Source organism: Argopecten irradians, chromosome 3, assembly GCF_041381155.1.
Source record: "Argopecten irradians isolate NY chromosome 3, Ai_NY, whole genome shotgun sequence".
NCBI classification, from domain to species: Eukaryota; Metazoa; Mollusca; class Bivalvia; order Pectinida; family Pectinidae; genus Argopecten; species Argopecten irradians.
Window position 1 is genome coordinate 57,410,390 of NC_091136.1, and position 20,285 is coordinate 57,430,674.

Here is a 20,285-nt window from a genome sequence, read left to right on the forward strand (position 1 = left end):
GTACTAAACCCATTATGACCTGCTGTTTGAGAGGGCACTATTGCCTCATAGTATTGTCTCGTGATGGGATAGTGCCATTGCCTTCGGCTCGGGCACTATTCCATCCCTCAACAATACTATGAGGCAATAGTGCCCTCTCAACCAGGCCATAATAAATAAAAAGTGACCTGTGTTACGCCTAGATCATGTTCAATATGGTTTTGAATAATGTCCATATCACATTAATTAGGATTCTTTTTATATCCCCAGACACATGCAACACAAACAACTTTCAAAATATAATTTATTACCTTCGTAATAAACACAACAAATAACATGATACTTAAGTTAAATGTTGATATGTTTTAAGAAAAAAAATGGCATAGGTGTTTGGCACAAACAGATATGCTTGTTTAAATCGTATGTAAACACGCAGACTTAAATTTGATCCCACAACAAAATTCATCGTAATACAATGATCAAATATAAGCACGCCATCAGTGTCACTATAAAGTCTGTCACACGTTCTACTGTTACCATCTCTCCATTGCAATGTCGATTTTTTCCGTCATTTTTCTACACTTTCCCGTTTAAACTGCAAATTCATAAAATAATTGATAAAGGCGGACGGTAATTAAATAACGGGGAGTTGTGATGGGGTACTCATAATGGTATATACACAGGGCTGATGGTTTTTATATGTGATTATTTTTCATTTTGTTTTAATGAATATTCGTGGAGAGTGAAAGCTTGCGATGTATTTGATTACCTCACAAAGCGTTATTTTTATGAACTTTCGTAACTGCGAGAATATCGTTGATAAAGTAATTTGGTGCTAAAAGCATCTTTTGTCACTACCAGTATTTTGCTCGAGGTAAACATCTGCCATTCAGGATATCTTGAACTGAAACATTTGCGTGAATGACTCGATTATCAAATATTCTAAATAAGATGTGACGTCATTTATTTGGGAACGGAACGTCACGATTCTCAGACAGGACGACGTGAGTTTCGTTCACAAGATAATCACGTCACAATCGATACCTTCAAGCAAGGGAGAAAACTCTGCTATGTGCAAAGACAGTTAAGTCAGAAAATTAACTAGTATTATTTTAAACTAGTTATAAGTATATGATCTGATTTGATCACTTTGCTATATGCTTAAGTTAAAAGGCATTGGTTCTGTTTACGCAGAGACATTTCGACTATTCAAATACAATGGATGTTATCAACACTCTGTGAACCAATTAGAATAGCCACTATCATTACAGAGATTATTTAAATATTTTCTTAGCAAGAAGTGGTTTAAGGCAACACTGCGATAATTTGGTATCGATGAAATAACCATAGATACACATAACTACAAGGTAGCCATTCAACTTTATCCCTATTTTAGACACATTTTGACAATAAATATTTATTTTATAAGAAAAGGTGTGTGCAAGGAAAACAATAAATTATTGCAAACTCAGATACAATTGCATTGTTGTTGCATGTGCACTAGAGATTAAAAGTGTATGTGTGTAAGAGCATGACAATGAATGGCACATAATTGAATAATTTCCCGATTCCGAATGAAAAGGAATGTTATGTTTGTTTACTTGTTTCGATACTATAAATCATATGTTCATGCACAATCCATATGCATAGAAAACCAGGAGATATTAGAAAGTCATGTTAATGCTAACAACTATGTTTGTTAATGGACGAAAACTAAGTGCATCAATATTTAACAATGGCTCAAAATGGGTAAATACAATGTGACATTTTCAAATCCTCATAAATAATAAATTAGTTCTATTTACAACAACCGAATTATTATTAAAGACATGACATTATACATATGAAATGAAATTCGTCTCTAAAAATCATAAGTTTCTAGATTTTCTCTTGAAACTAAGGATCAAATAAATCCGAATTGTCAAATCAAGTGAAGTGTACTTTATTACATTTTTCCCTTGAAAAACCGATATAAGTGAAAATATTTCATTGAAAATATTTTCACTCGCTCACCATTCGGAATGCAGTATTGACAGTGAAAATATAATTTTGAATTTTGTGTAGAAATATGACGTTATGCTCACAAAAATACGACGTAATAATCACAAGTGCAAATAACTCTGTAAAATACAATGGCGGAATAACTTTTAGCGGAACTAGTAGTAATGGTATTCTGTAAATTAATTCCTAGTGCTGTATTTGATTCTATTGCGTGAAAGATAATTGCAAAGTTAGTGTCTATTTAGCACGTTGCTAGAAATATTAATGATATTTTACAACAGTATGTAAAATACAAAGACAAGATAATCCCTTACTGTAATTGTTCCGAATAATAATTCACAACAATCTCCACAGCATACAGCTATATCCTTACCCTCTTCCTGGGCTAGGGCTCTTTGGTTTTGAAATTAAACAAGACTAAAAACGCAAGGACGTATCGGAAGCTTTCTGGAAAGTGTAACCCTTTTATAATACGGAGTTATCTGCTCCTTATTACAGATGTCGAGTGTAACTTTATTGTTGTAAGCGAATATTATATCGTTTTTAGTGGAAAAAAATCTTTGATACGCTCACAAACACATGACTTAATACCTATTGACAAGGACAGACAACTCTGTAAAATAGAAATGTAGAATAGATTCCAAATCTTTAGTTAAACATAATGACTGCACTTTACACTACAATCAACAAAAGTGCTACAATGGTAAATTATATTGATATAAAACATTATAATATATTTTGTAAACTCGTAGTTCATAGCGGGAATGTAAGATTATGGAATGTTGAACGGAAATCGTAGCTTGACTTGACGATTATAAACAATCTTTTGCCTTTAAAATGAACTAATATCATTGCACTTGCATCGAATTGATTAACAAATCATTTTTACGATTAAAGTATTAAAATATTTCAAAATTCAAAATCATGATTATAATATTTTTATGTATTGGTAAATAGGGACAAAAGGTGTAGTTCATATTGCTTTATAAATGAAAGAAAAATGATAAAACATTAATCGCTTCGATAATATTGATACCATAAGTAACATCATTGATGAAATGGACCAAAATCGATATAAATTGATATATACAGAATAATACATTTATAACTCTTTATAACAATCCTATGCATGAGTGGATAAGATCGATCAAGAGGCTCCTGTCCAAAACTATATTGTTTAAAACTAAAATGGAATGTGTAAATCTCGATTTTGTTATTAAAAGTTGATATATAAAATGTCCCGATAGCTAAAGCTGTTCTAGAATGCTTTGTCAATGTTAAAAAAGTATTATGGGTAGACCCAGTGGTAACAATGGGAAATGGGAACAAATCCAGTGGCGGCTACGTTTGTTTTGTTAAAGCGGAATGTGAATCAGTAATGACATGAAAACGTTGAAATTTTAAAAAGTACCATCACATTAAGTTCCATTCACAAAGAATGCATCACAGCAAATTGCCTATCGTTTACACTGTTGGCATGGAAACATTGAAACACTCTGTCATTATCATCTTCCTCCTTATGAAATCATTATCATCTTCATCCTTATGAAATCATTGTATCTTTTAGAATCAGACAAGGTTTCGTTCTCTGGTCTATCAGACATATCTTTAATCATATTCCATGTGTTCTCCTTCTTGGACGCTAAGAAAATGAGTTCTCGTTTGTTGTGTTCGTCCTTTGTCTATCGTTTGTTGTGTTCGTCCTTTGTCTATCGTTTGTTGTGTTCGTCCTTTGTCTATCGTTTGTTGTGTTCGTCCTTTGTCTACTGCTTGTGCATATCATTAAAACAGCTTAAAGAGGAAGCAAATTCCCGATGCGGGAAAAGGTCAAATTTGATTTTGTTTAAAATTGGATTTCAAATCAATGTAATTTGTGTCTACCATCAAAGCCAGAATCACATCTGGTGAGGTTTCTGTTTGACGAACTTCATACCGAGATAATAAATAAACAGGTACACCGCTATAGACCCTAACAACACCAGGCAGGCGTCCAGCACCGTGTTTCCTTCCAGCGAGTACAGTTTCAGAGCAGCCTCGCCATCCTTTATACACAGTTCCGGGGGTACCATACCACACGAAAAAGTCAAGTTTTGTATTTCTGTGAGACAGAGGCCCTGGAATCCCCATTTTAAGTAAGATATACTGGATACCCATTTTAAACCTAGAATAAAAAAAGTCAATTAGCTGGAGTGAAACTTCAATGCCCAAATAATATATTACTGAACACATTTAGCTTTCTACTATCAATTCATCGACATTGCGTGTTTGACATAAATGAAATACAGTGTAATTAAATATGGATATAAGCCAGTCTTATTGTCATATCAAAATATTGATCATTGTTATTTCACTGATATTTAGAAATAATTTCTTCTTTAAAAACTTACCAGAAAATATATTTTCCAAGTTGATGAAAAACCCTGCGGACATTATATACATTGAGAAGAAAGTCTGCGCGAAGAAGCAGGAGAGGGTAAATGTTGGCATCAGTGCCGATGAGAGCATTGCCAGGGACCTGCTGCAGTACACCAGGAGAAAGACTATGGCAAACACTTGGAAAAACACTTTTACATCAACGGTGAATCCGGCCAAAAAGAACACTGGTATCACATACACAACCACGAAGAATGAATGGAGTGGCAATTCACTGAGAACCTGTGGAAGGCATTGGAAAAATAGTTAATGCATGGTCAGTGTATCAATATCGAGTGAGGGGTAAGATATAAGAAAAAAAAAGCCAGCGTGGTCTCCCATTTAGTTTTACTGAATTCATCAATTTGCCAAAATCTCAATGTAGTTTTTTGATTTTAATACGTACATCCCAACAACGACACGTGTTTTAACGAGTTTAAACATTTTGGAATGATATAAAGTACAAAATTCCAAGGCCTAAATATCGTTATCTAAATATATATTACTTGGCATATTTGAGGGGTCATGATTACACATAGACACATACGTGTAACTGGCCCGTCCAGCCATGTCATTCGGCCATGTCAATAAATACCGTGAGACACATGGGTAATTACACTTTTACGACGTCACATATATAATTGACGTCGTAATCTATATATGACGTCGCATGATTGTCTCAGTAGACGGATATCTACTATTTTATAGACGAAATTGAAAGTTTGACCTATATTTCTATTAATAAAAGCTAAGTGATAAATAGAGTATCTTACATGAGTGGCTATGTAATATGAAAATTGACCAAACTAGTTTAATAATTTGATACGCCACGAGCCTTTAATAAAACTCAAATTATTGAACTTTTTTGATAAATTTCATATTACATAGCCACTCATGTAAGATACTTTATTTATTACATATTCAAACCCGTGAGAGTAATTCTGTAGAATCTTCACCATAACTGTATCTTGAATTTTGTAATATGCTTCGGTAGTGATCTTTAGATAATAATGAAAAAATATAAGAATATTTTTTGGATAATAATTTAATAAGATAACTATTTCAGTTTATGTATGACTTTGCTTTTTATGTGGAGCATAATGAACAATTCTCCATAGACAGGAGGTTACAACGTTTACAAATAATTCGATTCCTACCCGCACGTACTCTTGGTTGTTGATGTTAAACGAACTTTTGTCGTATTTACAGTTAATTGAGCTACATCCATATTTGGTTGTCTGTCACGAGCCTAACCGCCCCAAAGACGCCACTTTACAGGGAGGAGCTATCACACAGACACAGAAGTCTCCTAATATTAAGGTAATAACGGTATGTCTAGGACACGTGTTTTCCACTTTAAAAGTATCGGAATATGTTAGCATCTAAAATTCATAAAAAACGGGTATGTTTCATCGAAATCTTTATTGTATGGAAGACGTAGAAATTCAACTTGGATTCAAAAGTGCGGAAATTGAATGGCCCAAGTAATGAAGCAGGTATATAAATGATCGGTCGTCTCATATATACATTATTGCAACTTATTGCAATAAATCTGATATATTAAGTGTATTTAAAATACATTCATTTTTTCATGACACATTTGTTCCATTTATTTAGATAGATAACTAAGCAGTTAAGTGCTGATTTACACGGTAATTTACTGTACAGTGTTTTAATATTTAATGAATACAATCTAGCAATTTTGTTCTATCTATTTGATTTTCGAGAACTTTTGATAAAGAATATATACGTCACCTTAGCAAAGTAATAAGGCGTGGGTCCATAAAGTCCGTCTTCCATTTCGTAATAAAGGTAGTGTCTTTCGTTGTGATCTGTAAGGAAATAGTTGATGCATATTTATATCATAACATACAAAGATAGATCGATAGGGCTCTGTCACAATACACACGATATAGCCATGAACAATTGAGTAATAGTGACTGTGCATTTCGCATATTCATAACGCCAATCATCACCATTGATAACAACATTTTAACGTTTTCCTTTCTCGAGCTTAAACAGGTCTTAGCTAAATAATTGTTATGTATATAAGTGTGTGAAATGCGGTGTCAGGTAGAGGTGGAGGGTTGTAGGTAGTAAGACAGTATGGTTTTGTTTAGACTCCAGTTTCCATAGTGATATAGGTTATTACTGTATAATGATGCCTATTGTTTAGACTTCAGTTTCCATAGTGATATAGGTTATTACTGTATAATGATGCCTATTGTTTAGACTTCAGTTTACATTGTATTATACGTTATTACTGTATAATGATGCCTATTGTTTAGACTTCAGTTTCCACAGTGTTATATGTTATTAATGTATAATGATGCCTATTGTTTAGACTCCAGTTTCCATAGTGATATAGATTATTACTGTATAATTATGCCTATTGTTTAGACTTCAGTTTGCATAGTATTATACGTTATTACTGTATAATGATGCCTATTGTTTAGACTTCAGTTTCCACAGTGTTATATGTTATTACTGTATAGTGATGCCTATTGTTTAGACTCCAGTTTCCATAGTGATATAGGTTATTACTGTATAATGATGCCTATTGTTTAGACTTCAGTTTCCATAGTGATATAGGTTATTACTGTATAATGATGCCTATTGTTTAGACTTCAGTTTACATAGTATTATACGTTATTACTGTATAATGATGCCTATTGTTTAGACTCCAGTTTCCATAGTGATATAGGTTATTACTGTATTATGATGCCTATTGTTTAGACTCCAGTTTCCACAGTATTATATGTTATTAATGTATAATGATGCCTATTGTTTAGACTCCAGTTTCCATAGTGATATAGGTTATTACTGTATAATGATGCCTATTGTTTAGACTTCAGTTTCCACAGTGTTATATGTTATTACTGTATAATGATGCCTATTGTTTAGACTCCAGTTTCCACAGTGTTATATGTTATTACTGTATAATGATGCCTATTGTTTAGACTCCAGTTTCCACAGTGTTATATGTTATTACTGTATAATGATGCCTATTGTTTAGACTCCAGTTTCCACAGTGTTATATGTTATTACTGTATAATGATGCCTATTGTTTAGACTCCAGTTTCCACAGTGTTATATGTTATTACTGTATAATGATGCCTATTGTTTAGACTCCAGTTTCCACAGTGTTATATGTTATTACTGTATAATGATGCCTATTGTTTAGACTCCAGTTTCCACAGTGTTATATGTTATTACTGTATAATGATGCCTATTGTTTAGACTCCAGTTTCCACAGTGTTATATGTTATTACTGTATAATGATGCCTATTGTTTAGACTCCAGTTTCCACAGTGTTATATGTTATTACTGTATAATGATGCCTATTGTTTAGACTCCAGTTTCCACAGTGTTATATGTTATTACTGTATAATGATGCCTATTGTTTAGACTCCAGTTTCCACAGTGTTATATGTTATTACTGTATAAAGATGCCTATTGTTTAGACTCCAGTTTCCATAGTGTATAGGTTATTATGTATAATGATGCCTATTGTTTAGACTCCAGTTTCCACAGTGTTATATGTTATTACTGTATAATGATGCCTATTGTTTAGACTCCAGTTTCCACAGTGTTATACGTTATTACTGTATAATGATGCCTATTGTTTAGACTCCAGTTTCCACAGTGTTATATGTTATTACTGTATAATGATGCCTATTGTTTAGACTTTGATTAGACTCCAGTTTCCACAGTGTTATATGTTATTACTGTATAATGATGCCTATTGTTTAGACTCCAGTTTCTACAGTGTTATATGTTATTACTGTATAATGATGCCTATTGTTTAGACTCCAGTTTCTACAGTATATGTTTTATGTTAATGATGCCTATTGTTTAGATTCAGTTTCACAGTGTTATATGTTATTACTGTATAATGATGCCTATTGTTTAGACTCCAGTTTCTACAGTGTTATATGTTATTACTGTATAATGATGCCTATTGTTTAGATTCCAGTTTCTACAGTGTTATATGTTATTACTGTATAATGATGCCTATTGTTTAGACTCCAGTTTCTACAGTGTTATATGTTATTACTGTATAATGATGCCTATTGTTTAGATTCCAGTTTCTACAGTGTTATATGTTATTACTGTATAATGATGCCTATTGTTTAGATTCCAGTTTCTACAGTGTTATATGTTATTACTGTATAATGATGCCTATTGTTTAGACTCCAGTTTCTACAGTGTTATATGTTATTACTGTATAATGATGCCTATTGTTTAGACTCCAGTTTCTACAGTGTTATATGTTATTACTGTATAATGATGCCTATTGTTTAGACTCCAGTTTCTACAGTGTTATATGTTATAAATGTATAATGATGCCTATTGTTTAGACTCCAGTTTCTACAGTGTTATATGTTATTACTGTATAATGATGCCTATTGTTTAGACTCCAGTTTCTACAGTGTTATATGTTATTACTGTATAATGATGCCTATTGTTTAGATTCCATTTTCTACAGTGTTATATGTTATTACTGTATAATGATGCCTATTGTTTAGACTCCAGTTTCTACAGTGTTATATGTTATTACTGTATAATGATGCCTATTGTTTAGATTCCAGTTTCTACAGTGTTATATGTTATTACTGTATAATGATGCCTATTGTTTAGACTCCAGTTTCCATAGTGATATATGTTATTACTGTATAATGATGCCTATTGTTTAGACTCCAGTTTCCACAGTGTTATATGTTATTAATGTATAATGATGCCTATTGTTTAGACTCCAGTTTCTACAGTGTTATATGTTATTACTGTATAATGATGCCTATTGTTTAGACTCCAGTTTCCACAGTGTTATATGTTATTACTGTATAATGATGCCTATTGTTTAGACTCCAGTTTCCACAGTTTATAGTTATTATGTATAATGATGCCTATTGTTTAGACTCAGTTTCACAGTTTATAGTTATTATGTATAATGATGCCTATTGTTTAGACTCCAGTTTCCACAGTGTTATATGTTATTACTGTATAATGATGCCTATTGTTTAGACTCCAGTTTCCACAGTTTATATGTTATTATGTATAATGATGCCTATTGTTTAGACTCCAGTTTCCACAGTATTATATGTTATTCATGTATAATGATGCCTATTGTTTAGACTCCAGTTTCCACAGTGTTATATGTTATTACTGTATAATGATGCCTATTGTTTAGACTCAGTTTCTACAGTGTTATATGTTATTACTGTATAATGATGCCTATTGTTTAGACTCCAGTTTCCACAGTGTTATATGTTATACTGTATAATGATGCCTATTGTTTAGACTCCAGTTTCTACAGTGTTATATGTTATTACTGTATAATGATGCCTATTGTTTAGACTCCAGTTTCTACAGTGTTATATGTTATTACTGTATAATGATGCCTATTGTTTAGACTCCAGTTTCTACAGTGTTATATGTTATTACTGTATAATGATGCCTATTGTTTAGACTCCAGTTTCCACAGTGTTATATGTTATTACTGTATAATGATGCCTATTGTTTAGACTCCAGTTTCCACAGTGTTATATGTTATTACTGTATAATGATGCCTATTGTTTAGACTCCAGTTTCCACAGTATTATATGTTATTAATGTATAATGATGCCTATTGTTTAGACTCCAGTTTCCACAGTGTTATATGTTATTACTGTATAATGATGCCTATTGTTTAGACTCCAGTTTCCACAGTATTATACGTTATTAATGTATAATGATGCCTATTGTTTAGACTCCAGTTTCCACAGTATTATATGTTATTAATGTATAATGATGCCTATTGTTTAGACTTCAGTTTCCACAGTGTTATATGTTATTACTGTATAATGATGCCTATTGTTTAGACTCCAGTTTCCACAGTGATTATATGTTATTACTGTATAATGATGCCTATTGTTTAGACTCCAGTTTCCACAGTTTATAGGTTATTACTGTATAATGATGCCTATTGTTTAGACTCCAGTTTCCACAGTGTTATATGTTATTACTGTATAATGATGCCTATTGTTTAGACTCCAGTTTCTACAGTGTTATATGTTATTACTGTATAATGATGCCTATTGTTTAGATTCCAGTTTCCACAGTGTTATATGTTATTACTGTATAATGATGCCTATTGTTTAGACTCCAGTTTCCACAGTGTTATATGTTATTACTGTATAATGATGCCTATTGTTTAGATTCCAGTTTCTACAGTGTTATATGTTATTACTGTATAATGATGCCTATTGTTTAGATTCCAGTTTCTACAGTGTTATATGTTATTACTGTATAATGATGCCTATTGTTTAGACTCCAGTTTCTACAGTGTTATATGTTATTACTGTATAATGATGCCTATTGTTTAGACTCCAGTTTCTACAGTGTTATATGTTATTACTGTATAATGATGCCTATTGTTTAGACTCCAGTTTCTACAGTGTTATATGTTATTACTGTATAATGATGCCTATTGTTTAGACTCCAGTTTCTACAGTGTTATATGTTATTACTGTATAATGATGCCTATTGTTTAGACTCCAGTTTCTACAGTGTTATATGTTATTACTGTATAATGATGCCTATTGTTTAGACTCCAGTTTCCACAGTGTGATATGTTATAAATGTATAATGATGCCTATTGTTTAGACTATTCTGGAGTGTCCAGAATGTAGCCGTTGTGTTCCGTACAAAGTCTGGGACCTAACTAACACGAAATAAAACATAGCATGGTTAAATACATATACAAACAATGAAATTCTAGAATTGTGATTGACAGATGTCGCTTATCTATAGGTGTTAAATAAGACTGAGGCAATCTGAAGATGACCAGTGGACTAATATGATAATCCTATTACGTAATATAATGGACAGGTTAGCTGAGTTGGTATGCCTATACGACAAAGAATTGATCAATGTTGACATGTACAGTGAAGCTGGACTTCCGGACTCTAATTATATACATTGATAATATTAACAATATGAATACTAGCTATGGTGATGTCTTAGACATATATTTAACAAAGAGTCTTTTGAGTAAACGTATTTTCAGTTCAAAGTCAATTTTAGCACTACTCGTTTTATCACAATTTCCTTGTGTTAGTACACTCTTACTCATTTTCAATTTTTTATGGAATAAAACCAGTTTATATTGATGTATTTCAATCTGCCCGAAGGACTGACACTACACATTGTATACACTTACCAAACAAAAATGAAATTATGAGATCATAATTCTCTATTACATGTAACTCCCTTTGGCGTAGTGTTATATATAACATGTTTCCTGACGTCGTTCTGACTGACGTCAATACGTTATGACGTGGTGACGTCACAAAGAAATTGCCGTCTGACGTGTTTTTTTTTTTTGTTTTGGAAACGACGAATTTCACATTAACGCTTTTCTCAGGTTTGCAAACATGTTAGCTTAAGCAGCGATTCGGTACATACACACAGATTAATCTCCTCTCTACTAACACAGTTACTCCCGGATTCTTCATTAACATTTTAGTTTGGCTAACTCGGGCCAAATCACCTCATCAACGAGCTATTCAACATCAGGAGGAAAAAATCATTGTTTCATGTTATTTGCAACAATATTTGTAGTTATGATTTTAAAATGTTGAACATTCTCAAGATGGAATATATTTATCAAAATGTTGGAATTGTTCTGGTGATTTTATGTTTCTTATGACGTCACAAGATGAGGCTCCATTGACGGGCAGCGGGAAATTTAAATAGGTGATAGCGATAACAGTGTACATTACAGGTTGAATAAAACATATAACATAAAACGGAAATTTGTCCTATAAATCTCCTAGAATTACAGACAAATTAATCATAATGCGCTAATCGAGTATTCAATTTGTCTGCAATTCATGGACAATTAGAGGACCATAAATCCATCATGAAGGCAGGTTGTTCCTTATATATAAAGATTGTAAGAGAGTGACCAGATTCGGTACAATACCCCGATGATGTATGTGAGATTGTAAATTGTATATTGAATTTGTACTCACATTGAGCGATGAGGTCAAGGATGACCAGATACGGGTACATAGCGCCAATGATGTACATGAGACCGAACCAATCACGGACTGTGTTCTGGTCTAGTCCCAGTTTGAAGTAGACAAGTCCCACCACCACCGACATAGACAGCGCCTGGATAAACTGGGCCGTCAGAAACAGGTAATCCTCCACCAAGTTCCGTGTACACCGTCTGAAACATTACACCACATGCTGAAAACATTTCATTTGTAATTATCATTATTAAAATGTTCTGTTCATGTAATTGTCATTAATGCTGGTTTAAGGTCTAATTTCATTAATATTTTATGTAATCGCACATCCATTAACGTTACCTGTGTTACCTGACCATTACAAATCTCTGTAAAAATATGAAGAAAAAAAAACATTCATTAAGACAGGTTAGTTTTACCATTTCTATGTTTCATTTTTCTGTGTCTTACCTGTAGAGTACAGAAAACTGTCGGAATGGGCCAGGACTATGTTCTAGGTTGTCAAACATCTTCATCACGGGGTAGGGTTCGTCTGGGGAGACAACTCCGGTTCCATCGGAGTCGAGGCTCATCCCACGCTCCGTGCTCGAGGCGAGGCGGCTGGTCTCGTACCTTTGGATAAGTGTGTTGACAGTGTCGGTACTCTCAGTCTCTGTGACGTCAGAGGTACAGTCGATTGTGGCTAGGTCCACTAGAATGATAAAAAATAACCTCTACTTAAAACATTTTGTAAAAGTCATTTGACAATGGAGGAAACATTAATCATGAGCAATAAAACTATAAAAGCGATTAGAACACACGTCATTACAAATGCTTACTTTCCTTCACCACTAACCAATATAAGCACGCTTTAAATTTATTTGTTTTATCACAGTGATCTGAGACCAGAGACAGAAATTAGGCACTAGCATGCCCTTATTTATATAAGTTAAGTCTGACAAAAGATTATTAAAGCCGATCGTCAAAATGGATTGTAGAAATACAACAAAAACTCACTCCCTATGACAATATTTGACCAAAACTAGTTTGAAAATTGTTAGGACATCGATTCCGCACGTGTACCGGCCTGTATGAATGAAATATATAATCCGCTTCGGTTTACGCAAATAATCGACTTTATGTTGAACTGAGTAGCCATGATTTGTTGGGATATAACGCCATCTCCTTTGTTAGTGTTTTTTTTTTCTCTCTCTTTTTTTGTTTGGAGCTTCCAAATTTTTAGTTAATTATGTAATAGGGTATACGAATTATAATAAATTTTAATGACTGCCTCTGCCAAGGATCTCGGGACCTCTAAGTTACTAGCCTAACGATCAACCGTTAGAGCTAAAGAAAAGTTCTCTCTAGCCGAGCGATATATTGCGGTTAGTATTGACCAGGGTTACAATTATTCGAATTATAATTGCAGTTATACATGAAAACATTTCTTTGTTTTTATATATTTTCTAGATTTAACTAACCAATATTTTATATAAAAAAGATAAGTATGTTTTACGTTTAAAATTTTCAGCACAGATATGTACAGTATGTCACTCGATGGCTTTCCTTTACACTGTTGTTTGCGTTTTTCCTGCTAAAAAGGTCATTGCAAAATGTTTACAATTATTCCATACATGTAAGTCAACAGTTATATTCTCTTTTCTGTTTTCGGAATAAGCATGAAAACCATAGGCAAAGAGGTGTTTTCATCAACAATTTACGCGCGTGCGGTTTTACGTCCATTAAGTATATTAGTACCATTTTTATGCATGCACTGTTACATAGTTATATTCATTGTTGCAGCTTAAAGCAGAACCCATATCTTTAAATATTTTGTAAGTTTTAAAAGAGCTACACAATTTTCAGGAAATGATATTTCGAATCATTTAGCAGTATGCTGATTGCTATTAATCAAAAATTAATATTGATAATTTGAGAACAAGCCAATTTGTGAAGTTTCAATCGGTTAATAGAGTAAAGGCGATTGTAGTGAGAGAAGATTGCCGCTGATGTGATGACCACATTCAAATACAATCCCCTTGTTGATGAGTGTGAGAGCCGGTGGCTGACTACGCGTCTGTTTGATTGGCATTGGAAACCACGAAAACAATTAAAATTCAACAAATTGGAAAATAATTACTAACGTGTTAAACCATGATGTCTCCCATTTGGATAGAATTGATAACGCGTCAGTGACAATAGAGACTCCACATCTCTGTAACTTTAATTACTTATTCATTTAACCATTCATTCATGACTAATTAGCCGTAGAAACAGTATACTGAACACCTTGGCGATGCACTAAAGGGCATCGGAGCAAGTAAGTCTAACTCGATCTGGTTTTCATTTTGTTTCGGAGAAGTCAGGGTCCACCTGTTTCTGTGTTTAGTTGTATATTCTAGAATTCTGTCTTTGGTCGAAGCAAAGACTTTTTGAAAAAGAGGTAAATCATGCATACATGTAAAATCAATCAGTTGAGTTTTTTTACCTTTACAGTGTGATGATTTGCCGTAAAAATAGTTGGATTTGTTTGAAATAAATAATATACATATATTCGAGATATGAATAATAATATTATCTTTTGTCTGGTATTTCAAGAAGGAAGCTTTAGTACAGTAGCAATATCTATATTTTGGGGTCAATTCAGGTAATGAGATTTACACCTGTTATAGCCAATACGCACTGTTATATTGAATGACCTAACGAAACAATTATAAATAATGTATATCATGGTCTCAAAGATCATGTGACCGGCAAAGGTAACACATACAGAGATTACACTACAGTGAAACAGGATGCATGCGTTCGGAGCAATATATCCAAATTGTACTCGTATGATTACAACTTGTGGCCGTAAGCTTCTCCGCTGCTATTAATACTGTCTGGTAAAGATTAATGATAGAGTAATAGCAAGATACCATCTATAACTGTAGGCACTCATAACAGGTATAATCTGACTGGCATTAGGAGCAGATTATATACTTCTCTAATTTCACTGGGTTTTCTTAGTTTTCATTTCTTATTTCCATCATACACGTTCACAGTGCCTTACTAACCGTAATAGTCGCAGGGGTTAGTGAGGTCGGGGCAGGGGAATCCTTTTTCTGTGAAATAATCGACCATCTTGTTTGCCTCTCCGAAGTACACCTGTCGTCCACCCGTCATTATCATCATCAGGTCAAATAACTCAAAAATGTCTGACCTGAAAATCAAACATATTGAATTCTAATCATATTTCAAAACTGATTTTTGCATAGTATGGTCTACATAAAAAGGGTCACTGTAGGGTAAATGACTTGCTGGCATATTTAAAAGTCCGGGCGTTTTTACTTTTATGTTATGATATTCAATTATACTGTACCTCGGTTGATGAATCGACATAAGCACAGTCCGATTGTTTCGCGCCAATTTCGACAGTGTCTCCACAAGGTGGTGAGCTGTGAAAGCATCCAAACCCGATGTTGGCTCGTCTAAGAACAAAATACCTAACGAGAAAACAATAGTGAACTTTAACGTTTTATCTTAATCCATTATAAATACGAAGACATGAAGCAAAAAGTGCGATTTGCAGTATTTACTACTTCATTGTCCTAAAATCTAGATTGTTCACATGGCGATTTACAATTAGTTTATAACAAAAGATATGCACATAATATATGCGATTTCATTAATGTTTAGTTGTGCATGTTATATCATCATGTCGACATAAAAGTGTTACACGGATATCATTTGAGCTGCTGTTTGCCACCAAACTCAAGCTGTGTGACACTTTCTTTGATAATTAACGTCAATAGATTTATGTTGATGTAGACAAAAAAGGAGTTGACAGAAAGAATGGCATCATTGTTGTGTAACTATGTATACCTACTTGGATCTAGAAGAAGCTGTACTCCTATACTAACTCGTCTCCTCTCGCCTCCCGATACTCCTCGACTTTCAGCGTTTCCAACTTTGGTATCTGACACGTGACGTAATCCAAGTTCCGAGATTACCATGTCAACCTGTAATACAATATCAACTCTCATTATTAAAGTAATGACAGACTTCAATGTTAGATGTGTTTGTCAATTAGTAAATATCATTCAGTTAAGACTTTATAAAATTATATGTTTTTGCATGATTTACAGTATTGTATATACCATTTACCGGATACCGTACTTCATACTGCACAAAATAGCATTTATCTTTTACTGCGCAGTAGAGCATAATCAACTGGTTTTTTTCTACTATTTGCACCTGTAACGGTGCTTGAAAATTGAAACCAACAATCATGATACATTTCTACAGAACAAAAGAACATAATCGGTCGTTGTTTGCCGATTTTAGAAACCATTTACTGTTCTCTTCATTCGAATATTTCAACTCAGGAAATTAATCATGTCTACACTTGTTTTTGTTATTTTTACAGGTTCATGTCTGGAAATAATTAGACCGTTTGTCATTACACTATCATTTGTAAAGGGTACAGTCTAAAAATAAAATGATTATAAACCTATCCCTGTTTATATTCGAAAGAACTCTGTCTAAAGAGCAATGGAATTCCCGCCGTTATCGACGAATGTTGGACAATTGGTCAATGAGAACTGGCAGCCAGGTTACGGTATTATCCATGATGTATTTTGTGTATAGACTGACTAGCGTGTATCAGCACTCCAGGAACAGGGTCCTTAATCTTCCTCCACCAATATAGAACCCAATCCCCAAGGAGAACAACATGCCTAGCACATAACTATACTACTACAATATTTACAAGTTCTAAAGACACAGGATCGAGGCCGCTCTGCCATCACAAAGGGCTGACGTCATAGCTGATTTTTACTGCAGGAGGTGTGATGTTATTTCGGACGTAAAACTACACTTTTAAAAATTGGTAAAATAATTGACAATAACTGCGATAATCTGTATGCAATTGCTCGATTAGTATCAAATATGTGATATATCTACATGTCGTTTCAATATAAGTATGTCAAATTATGTTACCAATGTATCAATATTTTGTGATAATTATAATATAGTGAAGTTAATTTTGATTTATAGCATTTCAGTATTTCAATGACAAAAATTCGCTCTCTGACTTTTGCATATTTCCATCATATAGAATATACAATATCCACGTAAATATCAGTATTTGACCAATGCCAGTATAATCAGCGATATTTCGATTGCAAGTCATTGATTGTCCATAACTGTTAAGTTTAGATAGATATTTGAGCACTGTATTTGCACGTTCTGATAAACACTCATGTATATATCAATGGTAAGTGATACCAACATAAATAATTATTTATTATTTCATAAATATTCCGTTCAAAAATTGGTTCATCCATAATATTAACTTTTCCTCTACTGATATTTCGTATCTACTTCGTGCCTTTGCCAATACACTATACTTAACAATAACATCAATATAAAGTACAAAAGAGAGCTCTTACCCTTTTTTCAACTTGTTTCATTGTCATGGTGGTGGGTAATTTCAATTGAGCAACAAACATAAGTGTTTCTTTCACAGTCAAATGCGCCAAAAGGCGATCGTCTTGTCTGACGTAAGCAGAACAAGAGCGGATCATAGAATTAGTGCGTGCTACGTCATTGAGGTATATTTCTCCCTTGACCTCACCACCATCATTTCTTCCAGCGAGCACGTCCAATAAACTGGTCTTACCGCTACCTGTAAGTGAAAGTAAGTCTAAAACAACAGCATTGGTTTTGTTCATATTCATGAAAACAATCGTTTTTAATTATGTTTTCAGACAGGTACATTAGATATGAAGTTAAGCATACACCAAGTTATAATCATTCGGTGTTTGTTTGTTTGGTTTTTAAACAGAACGTACATATCTGGTATTTGAACACTTGATTCATGGTTAAACTGGCTTAAATAAATACCGATCATCATTAAGTTTTTGTAAAGTCTCTTAATATTTCTATGTCGTTTTACAACCATTATGTGCTTACAAGTGCATGTGTCACTTCATCCGAGGTCCGATGATTTTATCGGGCTGTGTTTTACATTTGTAAATTGGAGAGTAGTACGATATCCGTGTTATGTTTGTCGCAGACTGTTCATAATACACAGCGATTGTTAAAAAGTAGAAAGTAAAACTTCAATCAAATTAATAAGTGTATTGCAGAATTTAATATACAACAGAAAGAAAAAACTAAATGTGCTTAACATTGATTCCATAAAAGCCTTCTTTCTATATATATGTTATATTTATTATCGTTATTTTATTCATTTTATAATTATAAACCATGCATATTGATTTTAAAAAATAAAATCACCACATATTCAAAACTAAAACATTCGCATAGGTGAACGAAAATTACGCATAAAGTACTGTTAACCAGAAATGTCAAACTCAGAAATATAAATGATCTAGTAACACTATAACTATATATATAAGTGGGCGCTAGCCTTACCAGACACAATTAGATAGGATCATTGATAACAACACACCTTGCCACTGTCTCTATAGACATCTAACCCATTAATGTGGATATGTTATCACGATAAGTGATATAGATGTGATTATCAATTAGATCGGGGCGTTATATGGCACAGTATATGTTACATTGTCACAGGCTTAACTTTATAAATATGTTCAGTAATTGCATATTTACCGTATTATTGCTCAAGTTTTAACATTTATATGGTAATTAATTTCTTTTTGTTCCTCTACCGGCATGAAATAAAGAACCCGTTTGTGGAGTTGATATTTTGGATGTCGAAGGTTTGTGGAGTTGATATTTTGGATGTCGAAGGTTTGTGGTGTTGATATTTTGGATGTCGAAGGTTTGTGGACGGCGTTGTTTATATGGATCGGTCTTCAATATAACATAAAGTGATCGACTCCCGATGTTAAATTCGATCCCAAGTACATGTAAATCAACTTATATTACGTGCTCAATGCAAATTTCTGAGCAAATTTCTGCATCTCACTAATTCTATATTCTCGGTTTACTGTTCACTTGGCAGCCTCCATAAGTTTATATACCGGTGATTCTCTATTAATTTAATCTACTTTTTAAAATAAATATTTCCCTTCCATGGAGAAACCACTATCCCTCATTTCTACATTTGGAATGGTATTCTTTGGAATGGTATTTTTTTTTTACATGGAATTTATCATTATAATTTACCTGTTAAGCATACAGACTTTCCACTGCTCTGTAAATATTCATTTTTACGCCATAATCAGATAATTTGATCGTTTTGCAGCGGAAGCCGTAGCCAGCATGGACTACCTACAGTACTACACTGTAACGCTATATACGTGCATACTACACCTCCTTTATAATTATGTACCTACAGTTTTACTTATCATAGGAAGTGGACAATAGATGTTTTGTTAGAAGGTTCACTGAATTTTGATTTTGTATAAGATGTTTTATTAGTTAAAAAATTGTTTATAAACTATGTAAATACGTATTCTTCTTTAACACCCTTGATTAACGATTAACACTTTTGCCAATAGTTGGTCGATGCAAATGTCTTCATGTTACCTGAACTTCCTAAGACCGCCAGCATCTTTCCACTGGTTACAGAGAAGGACACATTCTTGAGTACTGTCCTCGGTTCGGAATCGTTGGTCCATTCCCAAGGAAACTGAAGTGCAGATATTCGCTGCCAAGCTGACATATTCTTTGGGTTAACTGTATAGTTGAGGTTTTCCACCCCTATATCAACCGAGGGGCGCTGATTAAAACTGAAGTCTATTGCATACACATTCGCTTCTACATCAATATCCTCAATCATCGTGGTGGAGCCGCCGTAGTTCGACATCGTCATGATGTAAAATAGTTTTGAAACACAATAGAGTTACTTCCTTTTACATAGCCGTAGTCATAACATTGTCAGGCTGATATGACTCGCTCAGTGGACGAGCAGACGTTACACAA

General features: G+C 33.5%; 1 protein-coding gene across 1 annotated transcript; it reads right to left on the reverse strand.

Annotated features, from left to right (window-relative positions):
* Window positions 1-266: 266 nt before the first annotated feature.
* LOC138319195 (ATP-binding cassette sub-family G member 8-like) lies at window positions 267-20,261 on the reverse strand. Its single transcript, XM_069262171.1, has 10 exons — window positions 19,890-20,261; window positions 17,819-18,054; window positions 16,255-16,387; window positions 15,748-15,871; window positions 15,443-15,588; window positions 12,858-13,098; window positions 12,408-12,607; window positions 6,148-6,224; window positions 4,368-4,635; window positions 267-4,141 (listed from the first exon to the last, which is right to left on the reverse strand). The coding sequence occupies exons 1-10, from the start codon at window positions 20,173-20,175 to the stop codon at window positions 3,876-3,878; spliced, it is 1,977 nt and encodes a 658-aa protein (XP_069118272.1). The 5' UTR covers window positions 20,176-20,261; the 3' UTR covers window positions 267-3,875.
* Window positions 20,262-20,285: the final 24 nt, after the last annotated feature.